The 17,454-nt window shown below is 37.1% G+C and overlaps 1 protein-coding gene, 1 long non-coding RNA gene and 1 pseudogene across 3 annotated transcripts; all 3 read left to right on the top strand.

Moving 5' to 3' along the window:
• The first annotated feature begins 1,959 nt into the window (after positions 1-1,959).
• On the top strand, positions 1,960-6,132 carry LOC103464039 (CD209 antigen-like). 2 transcript variants are annotated; one of them, XM_008407846.2, is made up of 7 exons: positions 1,960-2,071; positions 2,307-2,439; positions 3,082-3,180; positions 3,286-4,080; positions 4,278-4,420; positions 5,028-5,134; positions 5,226-6,132. In XM_008407846.2, the coding sequence occupies exons 2-7, from the start codon at positions 2,334-2,336 to the stop codon at positions 5,362-5,364; spliced, it is 1,389 nt and encodes a 462-aa protein (XP_008406068.1). In that variant the 5' UTR covers positions 1,960-2,071; positions 2,307-2,333; the 3' UTR covers positions 5,365-6,132. The 2 variants fall into 2 exon arrangements, with proteins under 2 accessions (XP_008406068.1, XP_008406073.1); XM_008407851.2 differs by having other exon boundaries at positions 1,970-2,071; positions 2,325-2,439.
• Positions 6,133-6,787: 655 nt separating this feature from the next.
• Positions 6,788-8,152, top strand: LOC108166124 (uncharacterized). The gene is made up of 3 exons (XR_001776403.1): positions 6,788-6,901; positions 7,369-7,496; positions 8,031-8,152. It is a non-coding gene; the product is annotated as an uncharacterized LOC108166124 (long non-coding RNA).
• A 2,605-nt stretch (positions 8,153-10,757) lies between these two features.
• Positions 10,758-16,197, top strand: LOC103464055 (up-regulator of cell proliferation-like; annotated as a pseudogene).
• Positions 16,198-17,454: the final 1,257 nt, after the last annotated feature.

Genomic DNA, 17,454 nt, shown 5'->3' with positions numbered 1-17,454 from the left:
GGATTCAATTATTTCTTTTTTGAAAGAAAGGGACACTGATGTAAAGGTTACCTAAAAAGTAAATGTCACTTATTGTACAAGCAACAAGAAAGTGAAATGGAAAGTTGTGTATTTGCTAAAATTCTTTTTGAGTAAATTTTCATATATTTTCAACAAGAAGTGGAAGATACAGGTCTGAGTTACTACTTGTACTGCCTGCAAAGGTTCACAAGAGGGCAAACTGGCTATGACAACAAGCATCAGGGTAAGAAAGTGTCTTCATAAAAATCAGAATAAACAATTAGTACAGTATAGAGTTTTGTAATTAACTTGGTCTGAGATATGCAGACTTTTTCTAGTTGACTTTTCTGAAGTCTATGCATTATTTTTCTCTTTTGGATTTGATTTCCCTAGAGTTGTGTTTTTCTTTCTGGTTTTCTTAGTTTCTCAGGGGTGTTAAATGTCCTGCTACATCTCAAAGTAGCAGAACACTGGGCCTCAAACACTAGTTGACAAATTAAGCTAGTTAAATAAAAAATATTGTTAAAATGTAGGATTAAGCTGAATATTTCAAGATATTCAATTCAATTGACTTTAGGAAGGAGATTTTAATGGATCAGTTTGAGAAAAATTGATTCACATTTGGAGAATGAGAGCAAATATATTCATGTTTTTTTTGTTAACTTAATGGGAGTCAAAGTTCACTTTAGTTTTTAAGTGTTTTTGTGGATATTCTCCTCATTCTTTACTGAGGAGGTTCGGCATTGTTACCGTGCCAACAGCTCTTTTCATGCCAACCCCCATTTAAAAGTTTCTAAATCCACCGCTGTGTCTTCTCTATTTTAAAACAAAAGATAAGATACATCAGAAGAAAATATTATTCCAAATATGAATTCTTTGAAATAAGATTTGAAACAAGTTTGCTGACAGATGAGATTGTGCAAGTTGCTCCCATGAAACACAGGAAGCCATCATGACTTTTTGCAGACCAGATGAAATCTCATTTCCTGGTCAGCAAAAAAATATCCCTACATCAGCAATTACAGTTATGGTACTAATATAGACAAACATACTCTGCGGTGAGACAGAAAAGTTTTGAAAGATTGTGGATATGTGAGTAAATTGTGGTTAAAACTTACAAAAAATATGCTGGGTATTGTTACATGTGGGGTAATTGGTTATTGTCCTTTTTTAAACTGCAATTCATGCAGAAATTCTGAATAAAACAAATGAGAAAATTCACTCAAGTGAATTGTTCTGATAAAAGCTTTACTGGTAGGAATATCAAAACAAAATAGAGATGGGACTTTATTGCTTTCATTTCAATTAATTAATTACATAGATTTTATCTTTTTAAATTGGAAATATTCATTTTGTTGATATATGGTCTTCGATGAAAATTTGCTTAACCGATTAAAAACAACAAATATATCTGTTGCTGAGCTGTTGTATACATTCAATAATTTAGCAGCAAAAGGGCTTTTGAAGTATAAATGTTTATTTTGTCCCGTGGTTTTCGATTAAAATGCTAATTATTTCAATTAATTAATTTCAGACCCTGCAATTACTGGTTTCACCTCAGATTAACCAAATGTTATCCCAAGAAAATTTTTTTTTTATAAACTTAAAATGCTGACCTTGTAGTTTTATTCAGAGCTTTTGTTGTACCTCAGTTCAGTTGTTTAATTTTTCCAAACTCCTGCAAACATTTCACTGACAAAGAACAGGACAGAATATGTGGGAGAAAGAAACTATCTACTTTTAGTAAATATCCAGGCTTTGGAAAACAGTGTACCACATTGTTTATCCTGTTGTGGGTTTGGCCATAAGTTGTTTCCTAACTACTGGAAAATAAAAACACAGGGTTTTATTACCGGTTTTAACATTTGCTCAAGAACATCCTTAAAAATTAAAGGTCCCAAATGACAACTGGTCCAGCATCATTAATAAAGGAAGTACACATTTCTCCTCCTCACAGTTATTCATAAGTCTTGCACAAGTGGTCACAGCAGAAGCAAGGCATATAAGATTCGATGGCTTCTACAAAAAGCAGATTTGTCCACCGTGCTTGGTAGCTTCTCATCCAACAGAGGTAAGTTTTTACACACCTATGAAATCATGAATTCTTAAGAAATGTTTCAATGATCATCACAAACACTTTAAATTTACTTTTATAAACTTTGTTGTCATGCTTAAGATAAAATCCACAACAATGTGAGATTTTAAGTTGAAATTATATAAATTTGTATTGTTGTTTTTTTTGGTCACACTGATGAAAGTTTAGCTTCTGTTTCAGAATCCAACAGTGTCACATTTTCCTCATTAAGGTTTCACCTCATCAATAGTGCAGAAAGATGAGTGTGGAGTACCGAGCCTCAAACGCAGCTGATACGGACATGACCAGAAGTGAAATTGCCTACAAAAGTTTTTCCTCTGATGGGAAAAATTTTCTTCTTTCAGGTACTGACACATCCCTAACTTTTGCTCAAGCCTTTTCTCATTAACCCATATCTGGTATAGCTAACATCACAAATGTTATCTTACCAAATAATGGCAAATTCTCTTCACTGCTCATATAATGATATTCTTATTAATATTCTAATAACTTGCAAAATTGTTTTTAGGAGCAGGTAGAGGAGCAATAAATGCAAATTAATGCAAATTTTAAAAAATAGCTTTGGGAATATTTGTGGATTTGTATGCAGCTAAAGCTCTGAATTGTCCCCGTGTTGTAAACATTTATTTTGTAAAGCAAAACATCAACCAAGCTGCAGATCATTTTGACCAAACATGAAACGAAAAGTACAACGCTATCTTCGCTTTTTTTCTTCAGCTTGCATCCCTTCCTTTTGCAAAAAAACCCCTGAAAGTTGCCATCATGCATTTATTTCCACAGGCAACGCTAAATAATCCAACATCAACAATCATAGCCCCCTTTGGATTTGAATTCACTCAAACGTGAATTACTTTAATTGATTTTGTGGTGTTTCATTTTAAAGGCTGTTTTCCAAAAAGCTTTCACAATTCAGTAAAAACCACAACTTCCTCAATTCACTTCATGAATTTTAAGTTTATGCTTCTGCTTTCCCTGCTGTCAACCAGTTTATTCCCTGAGAAGCCAGAGCTTTAAGCTTGCTACAATTGGCCTTGGACTGCTCTGCGTCGTGCTGGTGGCATGGCTAATCGGTCAGAGTGTTCACAGTGAGTTGTCCTTTTTCTAAATGTGCCCAAATATTCACAGTGTGACATACAAAAAATGAAAATGACTGACTTGTGTTTTTGTTTGTTTTTTAATCTTCGGAGCAGATCAAAAGGTAAAAAAAGACAATCTGGACACATTAAAAGCCCTCAACGAAAACAAAGAGCAGCTTCAAGCGAACCTGAAGACGGTACAAATTGCAAAAAAAGAGCTAGAATCCAATTTGAAGCAGCAACAGGGACAAATCAATTTCATATCCAGACAAATAGACGTACTGGCTTCCAATAACAGAGAACTAACAAAAGAGAGAAACGATTTTAAGGCCAAGCAAAGGGAGGCAGATACCAACAAAATTGCTTTAAACAACGAGTTGGGACTGCTGAGAGACAGTACAGCCCGGCTGCAGAAAGAAAAAGATGCACTGAGCGCTGCCCAAACAAGCTTAAATACAAGATGTGATGCAATTGCCAAACGCTCCAAAGAACTACAGGCTAATTATGACACTGTTACTAACGAAAGAAACAATTTACAGAACAAATTTAACAACGTGAGCAGATCTAGAGATCGGCTCCAGGTAAGTTACAGTGATATGATCAATAAGATGGAGGAGCTACATGACAAATACAACTTCTCCTTGAGTGAAAAAGACAAGCTGTCGAGCGTCCACCTAAACCTCACGACTGAAATCAAAGTACTGGAAGACATAAACAGTGTGCTGAGAAAGGCAGAAAATGACTTGCAGAGTTCATACCGATCGGTGCAAAGGGAGAAAAGCGAACTTCAGAGCAGCCTGAAGAATGTAACCGCTGACCGAGACCTTCTGAGAGCAAAAGTTGATAACCTGACTGCTGAGCAAGATGAGCTGCTGGGGAGAATTGACAAGCTGAATGCAACTCTTCAAGGTAACGTTGAGGAAATACTCAGAAAAGTCTTTACTGAAGCCTTTAAGATTTTGATTTCCTTTTTTTTTAAAATAAAGTGTGGATAGATATGTGATCTCAGAGTATTTCAACGACACTTTCTTGTGAAAAGCTAGGAGTTTTTTTCAGTTTGGGTTTCTAAGGGACATGTTCAACTTCGTTGTTTGTTTGTAACACAGAGAAACGTTGCCCTGCTGGCTGGAGGAAGTTCCAGTACAGCTGCTACTTCCCCTCTACCACCAAAAAAACCTGGACGCTAAGCAGAGAGGACTGTCACAGCAAGGGAGCAGACCTGGCCATCGTGACCAGTAAAGATGAAATGGTGTGTTCATCCAATAAAAGTGTCAACACAGTCAAAAATCTTTTTAAAATATCTAATCAAATCTAATTAGTACTATGGAGTTGCACAAAAAAATACAAATAGTGAATTGGAAATCTGAAATATCAGAGAAGCCCTTAAAAGTTTAGCCATGAATTGTATACTTAATCTCAGTTATTATGGTTGTAAAAATTTTGGTGCAGATCTCAGTGGTTTCAAATGTCCATATGTATCTTGAAATTCAATGGTGTGTAAAGACAAAAAATTTTAAGCAATGACCCATAACATCTTACACTTCAGAAATATATTTCATTTTGAGACAATTCAAAAAAGTGACCTTTTAATCCTTCATCCCTATGCAATGTATTTTAAGAGGTTGCTTCATTGGTAACATATGAGGTTCATAAACTACACCCAACGTAATGTTTTAAAATGCACTTTGATTTTTACGTTAAGATCCATGTGAACATGATGTCGCGAGATGGTTGATAGCACCTTAACAGGGCAACCGACTCTCTAAGTAAATCTGAAATTTCTTCTGTAAAATGTTTATTCCCAGCATAATATGTAGGACAGTGTTTTAGAAACTGACTTGTTTTTGTCCCTCTAGAACTTCATCAACAGCTTGTACAATGACAAAGAGGTGTGGATCGGTCTGAGTGACGGAGGAGTGGAAGGCCAATGGAAATGGGTTGATGGAACACCACTGACTTTAACGTAAGGAGCTTTGAAATGTTTTCTATCGAAAATTTAACATCAAAATAACTGTTTTTATTTAATTGTGCTTTTGTGCCACTGCATTATTTAGGTTCTGGGCTCAAGGGCAGCCAAACAGCCATCAAGGGAGGAACCAGGACTGTGTGGAGGTCTGGCACCGTAGCAAAGGGGACGGCGACTGGAATGATGAGAATTGTAATGTTGAACAATTCTGGATCTGTGAGAAGTAGCTTTGCTTTGCAGCTTTGCTTCCAAAAGACATTCAATCACTTTATTACGTATATGAACGTACTGTGATCAAATGAGACCAAAATCAGCAATTTTGATCTACATTCAAACTGGTATGTGTGAGGAAAAACTAAAAACGCCGTGAGCACAGCATCCCCACAGTGAGACACGGTGGTGGCATCATTTGGTCTTCTTGCAAAAGTTTTCCTTTCTTTTCATCCAGCATTTTCTGCAGTCTCATTTGGATATTTGGACTTGTGCCGGTATTTCATTTATAAAATGGAGCTTGCTGGTGATCTGTTTTTTTCTTATTGTTGATTTGATCATTGCTCCGACTCCATCTGAAAAAGATTAATAGAACACATTTTTATCCATTTGTTTTAAAGTGTGCTTAAAAGATTTCATGCTTTGACTCAAAATTTGAATGAAAATATATTCAAAAAGATGTAAGTTTTTCTTTTCTTGCCAGTAATTCTGCGTGGGAGAGTGAAGTAACACTTAGATTTCAGTCGTTGTTTCAAATCAAAGGTAAAATAAAAGGCATCGGTTTTGGTAATATTAGTTACAATCATCAAGCACCTGTTGGTGGAGCAAAGCATAATTTACTGTTGAGATTCACACAAATACTTCTACATAGTACTGATTACTGAATCGTACTCATTGTCTGTATTAATGTCTTGTCGGAATAAATTTGTACATATTTTAATACCAAGCCAATTTATGCTACTGATAACTTGATTCTGTGAATAAAAAGATCATTTTGTTGAGAGTATATCTGTAACTACTATGTGGTTGTATGATGTTTTACTCAACTTTTTCTCCTTGCTGATGACAGTAAGCTCTACTCTTGATCCAAAGTCTCGTTCTTTCCAATCATTTCTTGCGTATTTTCTTTTTTGAAATGTGAACAAGTCATTGCAAACCTAAATGTGTTTCATTAAAGGACAACAATGAACACAGGGAAAGACCTATATGAATATGAATAAACAAGGAAGTGATTAAATAATAAACTAATAATAAAATAAGCTGGACTGAAGCTGGAAATCAGACACATGTGTCTGGCATTTCAGCCAATCACATAATATGGCTGGAATGCCATATTATATGGCATTCCAGCAAGTATCTCATCAAGACACATAACCTTAGTTATCTTTCCGTTAAAACTACGAGGGCTACAATAAAATCCAAAATCCTTTCCTTTCCTGTCTTCCTCCTTCAACCACACGCTCTCCCAGCAGTCAGCTCACTGAGATGTCTTGATCTCCAAGAGGATTTGCTGTTAGTAAGTTTTCATTTAAAATGTATATTCTCTTATAGTTATGCTGGAAATTTTGAACAACATTCACATTCAGACATTTATTCCAAGGGTGCCTGGAAACACTTCAATGCCAAAAATGTTTATTTCAAGCAACTGAGCAACAGGCTTCTCTCCAGCAGAAGTTTTTTCCTCATGTTCTCTTTTGAGCAACTATTAGAAGAAAACATTTGGCAATTTATCTCATGTATATTCAATGTCTTCTCTATCTGGGATTCGAGAAGGTAAATTACTTTAGTCCCTGTTTAAAGAAACGCTCCAAAATATGGGGTCTTTTGAATTGGATACATAACAACACAGAGGTAATAACAGTGGAAAAGAAAAACAACCATTATATAAAGTAAAGGGCAACAATGGTCAATGTTCAAGCTTGAAATAAGACTTTAGTGTTTGCCCATTGCGGCGCACATACATTAGTCAACAAACTATAGAATTCCCATTAACAAAAATTAGAATATTGCCCAATAACATATACACTGTAAACCGTATTTACTGCACTCTGTAGTTTACAAAATATCTGATGAAGTAAAATGCCACAACAGAGACATTTGACTTCATCTCTTCTAGCTACTCTACTGTGGACAGAGGAGTAGATAAAAGTACAAATGTAATGCTTTTGTACTTTTCAAAAGCCTTACAAGTAGGAAAGTTTGCAACCTTTTTCCTTAGAGATTTTCTCTTCTATTTGTAGGTTGTGAAACGTGACACTATGTCTGTCAGCAGATTTACAGACGCTTATTTCTAATGCTTCAGAGGTTGTTCGGTCCAAAGGTGGAAAGGAGGGAAATTCAAATGAACGAACATGGAAAACATTGAAAAGTAAGAGTGGAAAACTATACTTTCATTTTTGATCTTTTCAACAGAAAGTGACACCAACATAATTTTTCAGGTTCTTACTTTTTGTCTAATGTCTAATGTCTAATAAAACATCAAATGTTTTATTAGACATTTAATTGAAATGAAATATTTTCATAATCTCATTAAAAATATATATTTGCCAAATGTCAGAATACCATAAAAACATGGTCTGAAAATGAATTTTTATGTATCCCTTTCATTGAATTCAGAGGTTTGATGTGATTGGCCCTTAAACTTTATGACTTTTGTCAGAAGTGGTGGATCCATCCACACGTTCTCGCAATAGATGGAAATTTGTCACTTTCTTTTGGACAGATCTGGTGTAGCAGAGAAAGGTTTGTTTTTCAGCTGTGCTCATAAATTAGAGACATAGACCAGTGACTTAGAAACTGACTTCTTTGTTCTTAAGAAAGCTTGTACTCAGAAATGTACTTAAAATCATTATTTTTGTTTGGTTGATATAGACGTTGTATGAAAACAGGTTTTTTCTCTCAGGGACAAAGAACGTGTTTCTTTCCTGAATGGTGAAGAAGCTGAACATTAACAATGTATTCTGCCTTTTTTGAGCAGAAGAACAAGGTCATTTTAGGCATCTAGAAATTGCATCCACAAATAAAGCAAACTTGTAAAGGTCAACAATTCTGAAATCTTGGCTTTTATTTATTTATTTATTTATTTATTTATTTATTTATTTATTTATTTATTTTCTATGAAATCACACAAGGAAGATTGCCACTGAACTACATACACAGATGTATCTCCATTTAACTCAAATGTTTGACACTAATCAGAAACATTCTCATTAGTTTTCCCAAATACTCAGATAACGATCTGTGTATATGTCAACTTCTAAAGTTAAAAACAAATGATCTCTTGTGGTATTTTGACTTTTGGCATATATAAATGCATTAATTCATCATATCTGAGTTACTAAAGGAAAACTTTAGTCTGACTCAAAGTCAATTAGTGAGAAAAAAGACGTCAAGCTTTTTTATACAGTATAAATTAAATGGTTTCCATTCATTGTTGCCTTCAGCTGTGGTGAGCTTTGAAATGAACTTCAGATCGTTTGTTTATTTACTTTCATCTCATATTTTGTACTTTCATGACTTTTCCCAGAGGAACTGTGAAAAATATTGCAGCTGCATTCCTTCTAAAAGAGCACACAGGGAAGTCTTCAGGCTTAAATGACAAAGACAAAAAGTAAGAAGGATTTTCTCATTTCAAACCATAGTGCTGTCAAAACATTGTGTGATGTATAAAACAAAGCTACAATGGGTAACTTTTACAAGTAATATTAGCTATTTATTAGTTAAAACTATACAGTTTGTGTCAATGTGTTAAATTATGATGTTTTCTTATGTGAAAGGCATCTCAGACTAAAGAAAACAAAGTCAGAGAGCAGTGGATCTCTGCGGGCCAAGTCTGAACAATCTTTTGAACATCCACTGACTTTCAAAGGAGCACGGTAAATTCAAAAAATGGAGCCACACACATTCATAACATGTATTCAGAAAAAAACTTTATGCACATCTTCAGAACAAATTTTTAAAATACTTTCTAAAAGACATCAAGTTTCACATGGCTATTGAGTCTTTCTAGACTTTTCTATGAAATATATTAAAATAAGTCTGCCTGCCGTCCTACTCTATTTTTGCAGTACTTTTTAAAATCTTACTTTATATTGCCTTTTCATGTGACACAAGAAACGACAACCAAAAAAAAAAAGATAAACTTCATGCAAATAAATGCCAGAATATAGTGAAATAAATAGGTGGATATTGAACACAGATGATGAACATTTTGAGTGCAATTCCTCAGCAATATTACCGAAAGCGTATCACCATTAGAGAGAAAATGCCCTGTTTGACATTTACACATATTTTGTCCCAAGCACAATTTATTAATGCTCCAACACAGGTTAACTCAGTTAAAAAGAACAAATATAACCATGTCTTCTTTGCTGAAAACTTTTTGAAAATGCCCAACTGTGTACACTTGGCAGGATGACTGCTTAATGTTATGATACAGTGAATTTTTACACTTGCCATTTTCAGATCAAAGAAAGCAGAAGATGACTATTCTCTCTATGAGACAGAGTCAAACTTGTCAAAGGACATGCCTTTTAACTTCGCAAATGAAAAGTAAGCAAAATCTTTATTTCTAAAACACTTTATCTTTAATTCAATCAGTTTTCTGTGCTGAACTTTTTCACCATTTCTTTTTGTTGTCACCGAGAAATATCACCAGGCATTCCTAAATACTGGGAAAAAACTGGAATCGTGTCTTCTCAGCATGCTTTCAGGTGTCTTTAGTTTATATCTGTGTCTAATGTACTACACATTATAAAAGCAATGTGCTCTGATTTGTGTATTTTGACGTTTAGATTACTAGAACAAAGCCCTCCGTATGCTGTATATGCTGCCTTAAAACCTGAGCACAGAACAACTAATAACATGATCCACAGGTATGATTCATTAAAAACAATATTTAAAGAGTAGTGGGTTATTTAAACGCTATATTCTCAATCTTATTATTGTGTGATGTAATTTAAAAAAAAAGTATTTAGTAGATTGTTGTGTAATCTGTAAATGTTTCAGTAGCCAGTTGAAAAATACTTTTCTAAAAGCATTTCACACAACACACTCAAAGTTGAATAGGACTGACTTTAATGTGCCTACATATTCTAATAGATGGAGGTAAAACAAGTTGCATAATTAACAAAAAAACAATTGACATAAAATATGTAAATATCCATTAACTGTGTCTTGTATGATTTAGTTACAAAATTAAACAAATACTGACTGATAAACATTTTTCTTCTTTTCTTTTCTCTCTCTCTTATATGGTGCTATCCAAAAACACCTGAGTCCATATCTTCATCTGACACCTCTGATTAATCATCGTCTAAATCTAGGGATTCCCAAAGCAGCAGTGACACAGTTTTATATGATCGGTAAAGCCTTCTCCAAGTTCAATGCAATAACATGCGATATTGAAAGATTTACAACATCTGTTAAACTCATTGATTAGGGACGTAAATATTTATGTGATTTTTGTTTGACACTTTCTTAAGTACCAATTAAACCTACTCCTGGTGCAGTTGGTAGAGCTGTTGCATTGCAGCAAGAAGGTTCTGGGTTTGATTCCTGGCCCAGGGTCTTTCTGCATGGAGTTTGCATGTCCTTCCTGTGCATGCGTGGGTTCACTCCGGGTACTCCGGTTTCCTCCCACAGTCCAAAAACATGACTGTCAGGTTAATTGGTCTAAATTCTCCATCGGTGTGGGTGTGTTCATCTATGATTGTTTGTCCTGTCTTCTCTGTGTTGCCCTGTGATGAACTAGCGACCTGTCCAGGGTGACCCTGCCTCACCCGTATACCTCTGGAAATAGGCACCAGGACCCCTGCTGACCCCAGTAGGGATAATGGTGCAGGATTATAGATGCCTTTTAAACGTATGAATGCTCCTTTAGCTTTTTTTGTGACATTTTATCACAGTAAACCAATCAGCTATTGGAACCATTTGGTGTGGTACAGTTTTACTAGTTGTAATGAGAGCTCTAATCCGATTATATGTGTTGGAAAAGCTTTGAGTGCTGCTAGTGCTAACACAGTATCAGCATTTTAATGGTGTAACCTATACGTAATCTATGGCCAGTTATTCTTCAAATTCAGGATATCTAACCCAGGTGTTGAAGTTGCTGTCATTCAAACACTTTTTCCCCAGGCTCAATCAAGGATCCTGACCTTGATCTGATCCTGCAAAATAAAACTTGCATTTCTGATGAGTTTATGACGGCTTAGAAAAGGTCTTCATTTGTGGGATGATTCCACTTTACAAATATAATCCAACTGTTGTTTATTTTGTAATGACCTGCTTTTCTTTACTCCTCTCAGCCATGGGGAGTTGATGTGTGACATTTGCAACCAAAATGAGGCTGTGAAGATATGCCAGACCTGCAACGACTTCTTCTGTGAGGCCCACGCCCGTCAACATGGCACACAATTGCAAAAACACATTATCAAAGACATTGGCAGTGACATCCAAGACAGAAGCTGTCTTCACCAGAAGCCTAAAGATTTTTACTGCTTAACTGATCACATGCACATTTGCAGCATTTGTGTGGAAGGAAACCACAAAAGACACGACATCATCTCACAGGAGATTCAGGTAACACTGAGATAATAAATTGGAAAACATTGTTTTGCTGGATCTTCACTAACAATGCCTTTCTCTAACAGGTGGATGTTGGTGAGGACCTTGGGCAGCATGATACAGGTTGTTTAACAGTTTTCGATTCTTCTTTTTTTTTTGTTTGTGAATGTTGCCTTGATGTCAAATTTCTGTTTTGGACAAAATGTCTGTGTAAATAAGTCCAAAACAAAAGTAATACTCTAAACTTAACAAATGTAGCCCTAGGCGCAAATTCAACCTGCAAGACTCTTCCGGCATCACCTATCACGCCTTCACCCCAGCCAATCAGGACGCACCACCTCTCTACCTCGATCCAATCACCTGGCAAGAGCTCCTTCAAAAGACGAAGCAACCACAGATCCACCCGTTTCAGTCGTGCTTCAACCCACCTCCTCCCCGTTTCCACCACTAGCCTCCCAGACGCCTCCTGGTCCCCTCAAGACTCCTCTCTCCAAGCTCCGCTCCACCACCAGTGACTGGGCCCGGGGGAAGACCTACCTGAGCTTCGTTCGAGCCGATCATTCAAGCTCGCTGCGATTCTCAGCACGCTCGTCTTCCGCCGGTGTCCGAGGACCAAAATTCTCGGTCCAATAAAATTGTCTAACTGCTGTTCCTATCTCTGTGTGAGTCTCTACAGATTGAAATAGCAGAGACACAAATTATGATTGAAATCTGCTTTGATCACATCTGACTAATAGGGTAAAAAGATTTTAAAGGTCCTTACTGTTATATTCAGTTTTATTGCTTGTTTATTTTTTATGCTGTTATAATCCCTTAGTTACATAACTGTCACTGACCTTGTTCCAGACATGTGAAACACCTGGTATAGTGGGAAATGATGTAACACTGATAATATTGTTACTGGAAGGTGATATGAAGTGTGTTGGCGGTGACTGCCATTTTCATGGAAGGAAACAAAACATGCAAAGATCTGTTCAATTACTGCTGCAAAATACATTAATTTGTCTACTTTAAGAGTTACCACTGAAGCGGTGTTCTGCAGGCGGATGCAGAGAGTTTTTAGAGTGGGTTCTATCCTGCGATATTTGCTGTGTCGCATCAAACCAAATCTTGTTTTATACCATCGGGATATGATGTCCTGTGATTTGTGGCAAATTCTAACTTGGTCTACTTTTTTTTGTTGGCCAGTGATGCCCCCTCCTGGTGAGATCAAGTTCCTGACAGTGAAACCAAACTCTGTTGCGTTAACATGGGGATCCCCGCCGGAATTAAGCGGAAGTAAGAGGTTTGGAGTTAAATTGAGCTCTTTAACAGAGGTAGAAGGTTTGTTAGTTATCAAAGACCTCATTAAAGTGGAAATAAACAACTTTCAGCTTGGAGAGCAGTATTTCTTCAGTGTGGCCACAGAAGATGAAGGTGACAAGTTAACATGTGTGACAGCATGTGTGTCTACAGGTAAAAGTCATGAAGCAAAAGCATTTTTATTGGGTTCATTGTTAAATCCCATAATTTAATGGTTTAACAAACCTTTTGTCATTGTCTTCCTTCTCGCAGCCGTGCCACCTCCTCGAGATTTGACAAAAGATTGTTTAGAATCCACGACTCTGTCTTTAACTTGGAGCAAAGGAGAAAACATGGAAAGAATCCCACATCAATTCCTGATTACCGTCACAAGTCCAGATAAAGAGTCTTTTGTAATATACACAAAAGACTGCCACAAGACCTTATCTGACTTAGAGTCAGGCACAGAGTACAATTTATCAGTCTCAACATTGCTGAATGACAAGACGAGTGATCCAGTTTCTATCTCTGTGCACACAGGTGATTTCATTTGTTTTATCTTTAACCTCTGCAGTTAGAAGAAATCTTGCTGAAGTGTAGTATCTTGAAAAAGTATTCAAATTCCTGAAACAATTTCCTACTTTTTAACAAATTTCCATGTGCAGGCCAAAATAGCTAAGTGTTGTAGAAATGCTTTTCAGTATTGGATTGAAATGTCTCTCGAGGTATTTTACCCTTGAATAAATGTGATTAATTTGTTGCTTTTGTCTTGTTTAACAGAGCTTGGCCTCAGGAAAGTATTGACAAAGATTGGACTTGAAGACGAGTATGACACCAAGCTAAAAATTAGCCACATCCTCCAAATTATTCAGCGTGACACATCAGAGATCAACATCGAAACACCAGAATCCCTTACTGAGGCCTTCCTAAGGAGACTTTTAATGTGTGACACAAATGCTAGAAGTGTGAAATGCCTGTCTAGTGATCTGGAAATGGACAAGAAGAATGCGATCAACCCTCTAGATTTGATAGCTGGACTGTTTCTCTGCTCAGACAAGTTCCTTCAGCAGAATATGGTTGGTAAAATGGTACAATGCCAGTTTGCGGTAACGCTCCTGCTGCCAAACGTTGAAACAAGAGAGCTAACCATGATGCTGTGGTCTATGCGTGAAATTGTCCAAAATTTCACAGCCTTGCAGCAAGCATTCAGAGGAACAGGCAGTGAGGAAAGACTTGTGTTCTCTGAAATGCCTCTGGTATCATTTGCCAGGCCGGGAAAGCACTTCCTATCCAAGTCTCAGATGTTAAACAAACTGCTAAGTAACAGAGCAGTACCATGACATATTTTACCAATCTGCTTTGGAGTGTGGAGATGTGCCACGAAGAATTTCAGAGGGGCTTGTCGAATTCAGCTGGTACCTTCCTTGTGGCAACAGATCTGTGGATAAGTTCAGTGAACCAATGGCTGTTGCCAACCTCAGAGGGGACATCAGGTCCTTTGATAAGCAGTTTACATTCCTCTGTCAGTCGTCTGCAGTTGTTTACATCCTCTGCGAAGAATCAGAGGTTGAATACTTTAAATATCTGCAAGGAAAACAACTGCAAGCAAAAGTGATTTTGATCAGCAGCAAAAGAGGGAAATCGTTCAGATTAACAGTTGAGCCAAACTTAAAAACAACAAATTTAAGTGAGACAAAAACAACTGAAACAGAGTTAGCCAGGCCCCTCCAGGAGTCAGTTTCTCAAATGCTTGGGAAAAAGTCAAAAAAGGTGTCTCTGGAAAATCTGGCTGAAAGAGCTTGGCGTTGTGAGATCCTCGTCGATGATGATAGCAATGAATGCCGAAGTGCACTGAAGTATGCCAGAAAAATCACTGCACGTATCGACAAAATATCTGAGTTCAAAGACGAAGAACTGCCAACTCAAGGAGACATCTGGAAAGCAATTTCATGGGTGCAAACAGAGCACTGGAAACTGCGAAAAGCTGGCAAAATAAAAGCTGAGGAATACCGTAAGACCCTGGAAAGAGCAGAAAAAGAGTTCAAAAAGAAGCAGCAAAGGTTTGAGATGACGACCACAATGTCAAACTTCCTCAACGGGTGGAGTGCCTCTGAAGTTCACCTATTTCCTGAAATGGTTGGAAATGACACTAGAGGATCTGTCCCGGCACCAGCTGTCAGCTCTACTGAATCAATACATGACACTAAAAATGAAGTGTCCTAAAGAAACAGATAAAATAGCAGATGTTGACCAGCAAATTTTGATTTCCTCTTTACAAATAAAACATTTTTTTCGAGAGTGTGGGCAGCGATATACATGTATGGCTGGCCTACCAGAGTTCAGCAATTTAAGGAGAAAGATGGAACAGCTCCCCACGTTTGCTGCTCAGATGATGCTAGATGGTGTCCCTCTTGAGCTTGTAGATGGAAATGCAGCAAACATTCCCTTTAAATGGATCAATGCTGTTCTTACTGAGCTTCACTCCCTTATACAATCCAATAGTAAGGTCAAAGTCATTTCAGTGATCGGAGTAGAAAATTCAGGAAAGTCAACTCTCCTCAACACCATATTTGGGACCGGGTTTGCTGTCGACAAAGGAATGTGCACTAGGGGAGCATTCATGCAAGACGATCACTGTCAGCAAACATGTAAAGAGCAAGATAGGCTGTGACTGCATCATGGTCATCGACACTGAGGGGCTGAAGGCCCACAAGATGGTCCAGGACGATCACAGCCATGAACGTGACATAGAAGTAACACGTCTTGCTGTGGCACTAAGTGACATCACAATAGTCAATATTTCCAAGGACGCCTCAGTGGAAAAGGAGTTCTTGAGGATGGTACTTAATGCTCTGACAAGGGTGAAAATTGAGGACAAGAAGCCATTGTGCCGTTTTGTTCAGGTTCACATGACAGGAATGCCTCCTTCTGATCAAAAGAAAAGAGATAAGGCATTGCTAGAGCAGTTCAGTGTGATCCAGAGGGATCTTCAAATAAAGGCGACAAAGCTTGCAGATGTAGTAAGCTTTGATTCAAGCACCTGTATCTGGGAACTTCCTTCTGTTTGGAGAGGAACTCCACCAATGGCTTCTTACAGCTCCGACTACAGTAAGACTGCACAGGCTTTAAAACGTTGCCTGCTAACGGACCTAAGCAAATGTCGTTAGAGAGGAGATCTGATGGATTTTGTAAAGAGGATAGAAAGCTACTGGAAATCTCTATGAGGCATGACAAGTCGCTAAGCTTCCGGTATTTTAAGCTTCCGGTATTTCAAATGCAGGAATAACTAAAAGTGCTTTACGTCACTCAAAGAGAACAAACCCAAATCTAACCATAAAAATAGAAAAGAAAAATAATAACGGGTAATACAGCAAACCTAGAACTTTGGAAGATCTTTAGCAATTACCAGCAGAATCTGATTGCCTGGAATCAGAAGAAATGGGAAATGATGCCTGGGTCAAAAATTTTAAAAGAAAGTTTAGTCCTGAACTGCATCTTTCTTCTGTTTTGTTTGGTTAAAGCCTGTAGTGACACCTTGATGCACACCTGAAGACACTTCCTTCTCATCAGTGGACTCTAAAAAAGCGTTGGTCATCCAGTGCCTCACCCTTTCCCCTGGGCATCTGTAATTTGGTTGACTGTTAAAATTTTTCCTATCAACCAAGAGCAATTCTGTAAAACAATCTTGTTTGGTGAGCTATTTTATTTCATGGTATTCTGACTTAGATGTGAAACTTGGTAGGGATTCTTTCCAGTTTGTAACAAGTCAGGGAGATTATGTATTGTGTTTTTGTATATCTTGAGGTAAGAACTGTTGCTATTTTCAGTCACCAGGGGGCATTTATTTGCTATCGTTTTGGAATTGGAGACTAAAGTTCATTGCTTCTTTTACTCCGTGCCTCCTAGTATTCCATTTTTAGAGTCGTAACAAAAACCCTTAAAAGGGTTTTTAGAGTTTTAAAATCTTTATTTTGCTGTTTTTCATGGTCACCTGTGTATTATATTTTTACTCTTTACCCTCTGGTCTTTTTAACTTTATGGGCAAATATGAATGGAATCAAGTAGCTTGACTGTTATACAGTCAGTCTTGGTAAACATAATTTATTGTCATCCACCCAAGTCCAGGTGTTGCTTGTGGAAACGCTATTGATTGTGTCTTCAGTTTCCAGTAAGACAGCAAGCATCACATCCAAATGGTTTTTTTGGGATGTAATAGTCAGAAATGAGCAATATGTCTAAAATAACTGGCCATTTAGCTAAAGTTCATTTTTGTCTCTTTTGATGGTCATTCTCCTGCAGACATCTGAAGCTCAAACACCTTAACAAGACCACTTTTTTCCATTATACACTCAGATAGAGCTCAGTTTATAGATTTAGCTCCCGCATTTGAAACATTTATCCCAAATAAAATGAGATTACTAATCCTGCGATTAGTGGATTAATTCCCTTTGGTTATCAACAGATGAGGAATTGAGACGAAT

This window comes from Poecilia reticulata, linkage group LG1 (assembly GCF_000633615.1).
Source record: "Poecilia reticulata strain Guanapo linkage group LG1, Guppy_female_1.0+MT, whole genome shotgun sequence".
In the NCBI taxonomy this organism is placed as follows: domain Eukaryota; kingdom Metazoa; phylum Chordata; class Actinopteri; order Cyprinodontiformes; family Poeciliidae; genus Poecilia; species Poecilia reticulata.
This window is presented reverse-complemented; position numbering and strand designations above follow the sequence as displayed.

What these genes read in the sequence shown, in the direction of transcription:
- LOC103464039 (XM_008407846.2), top strand. Translation starts at nt 2,334, where the DNA reads ATGAGTGTGGAGTACCGAGCCTCAAACGCAGCTGATACGGACATGACC. An exon ending in GAAAAATTTTCTTCTTTCAG is followed by an intron (nt 2,440 to 3,081) that starts GTACTGACACAT and finishes GCTGTCAACCAG; the next exon opens with TTTATTCCCTGAGAAGCCAG. An exon ending in AATCGGTCAGAGTGTTCACA is followed by an intron (nt 3,181 to 3,285) that starts GTGAGTTGTCCT and finishes TCTTCGGAGCAG; the next exon opens with ATCAAAAGGTAAAAAAAGAC.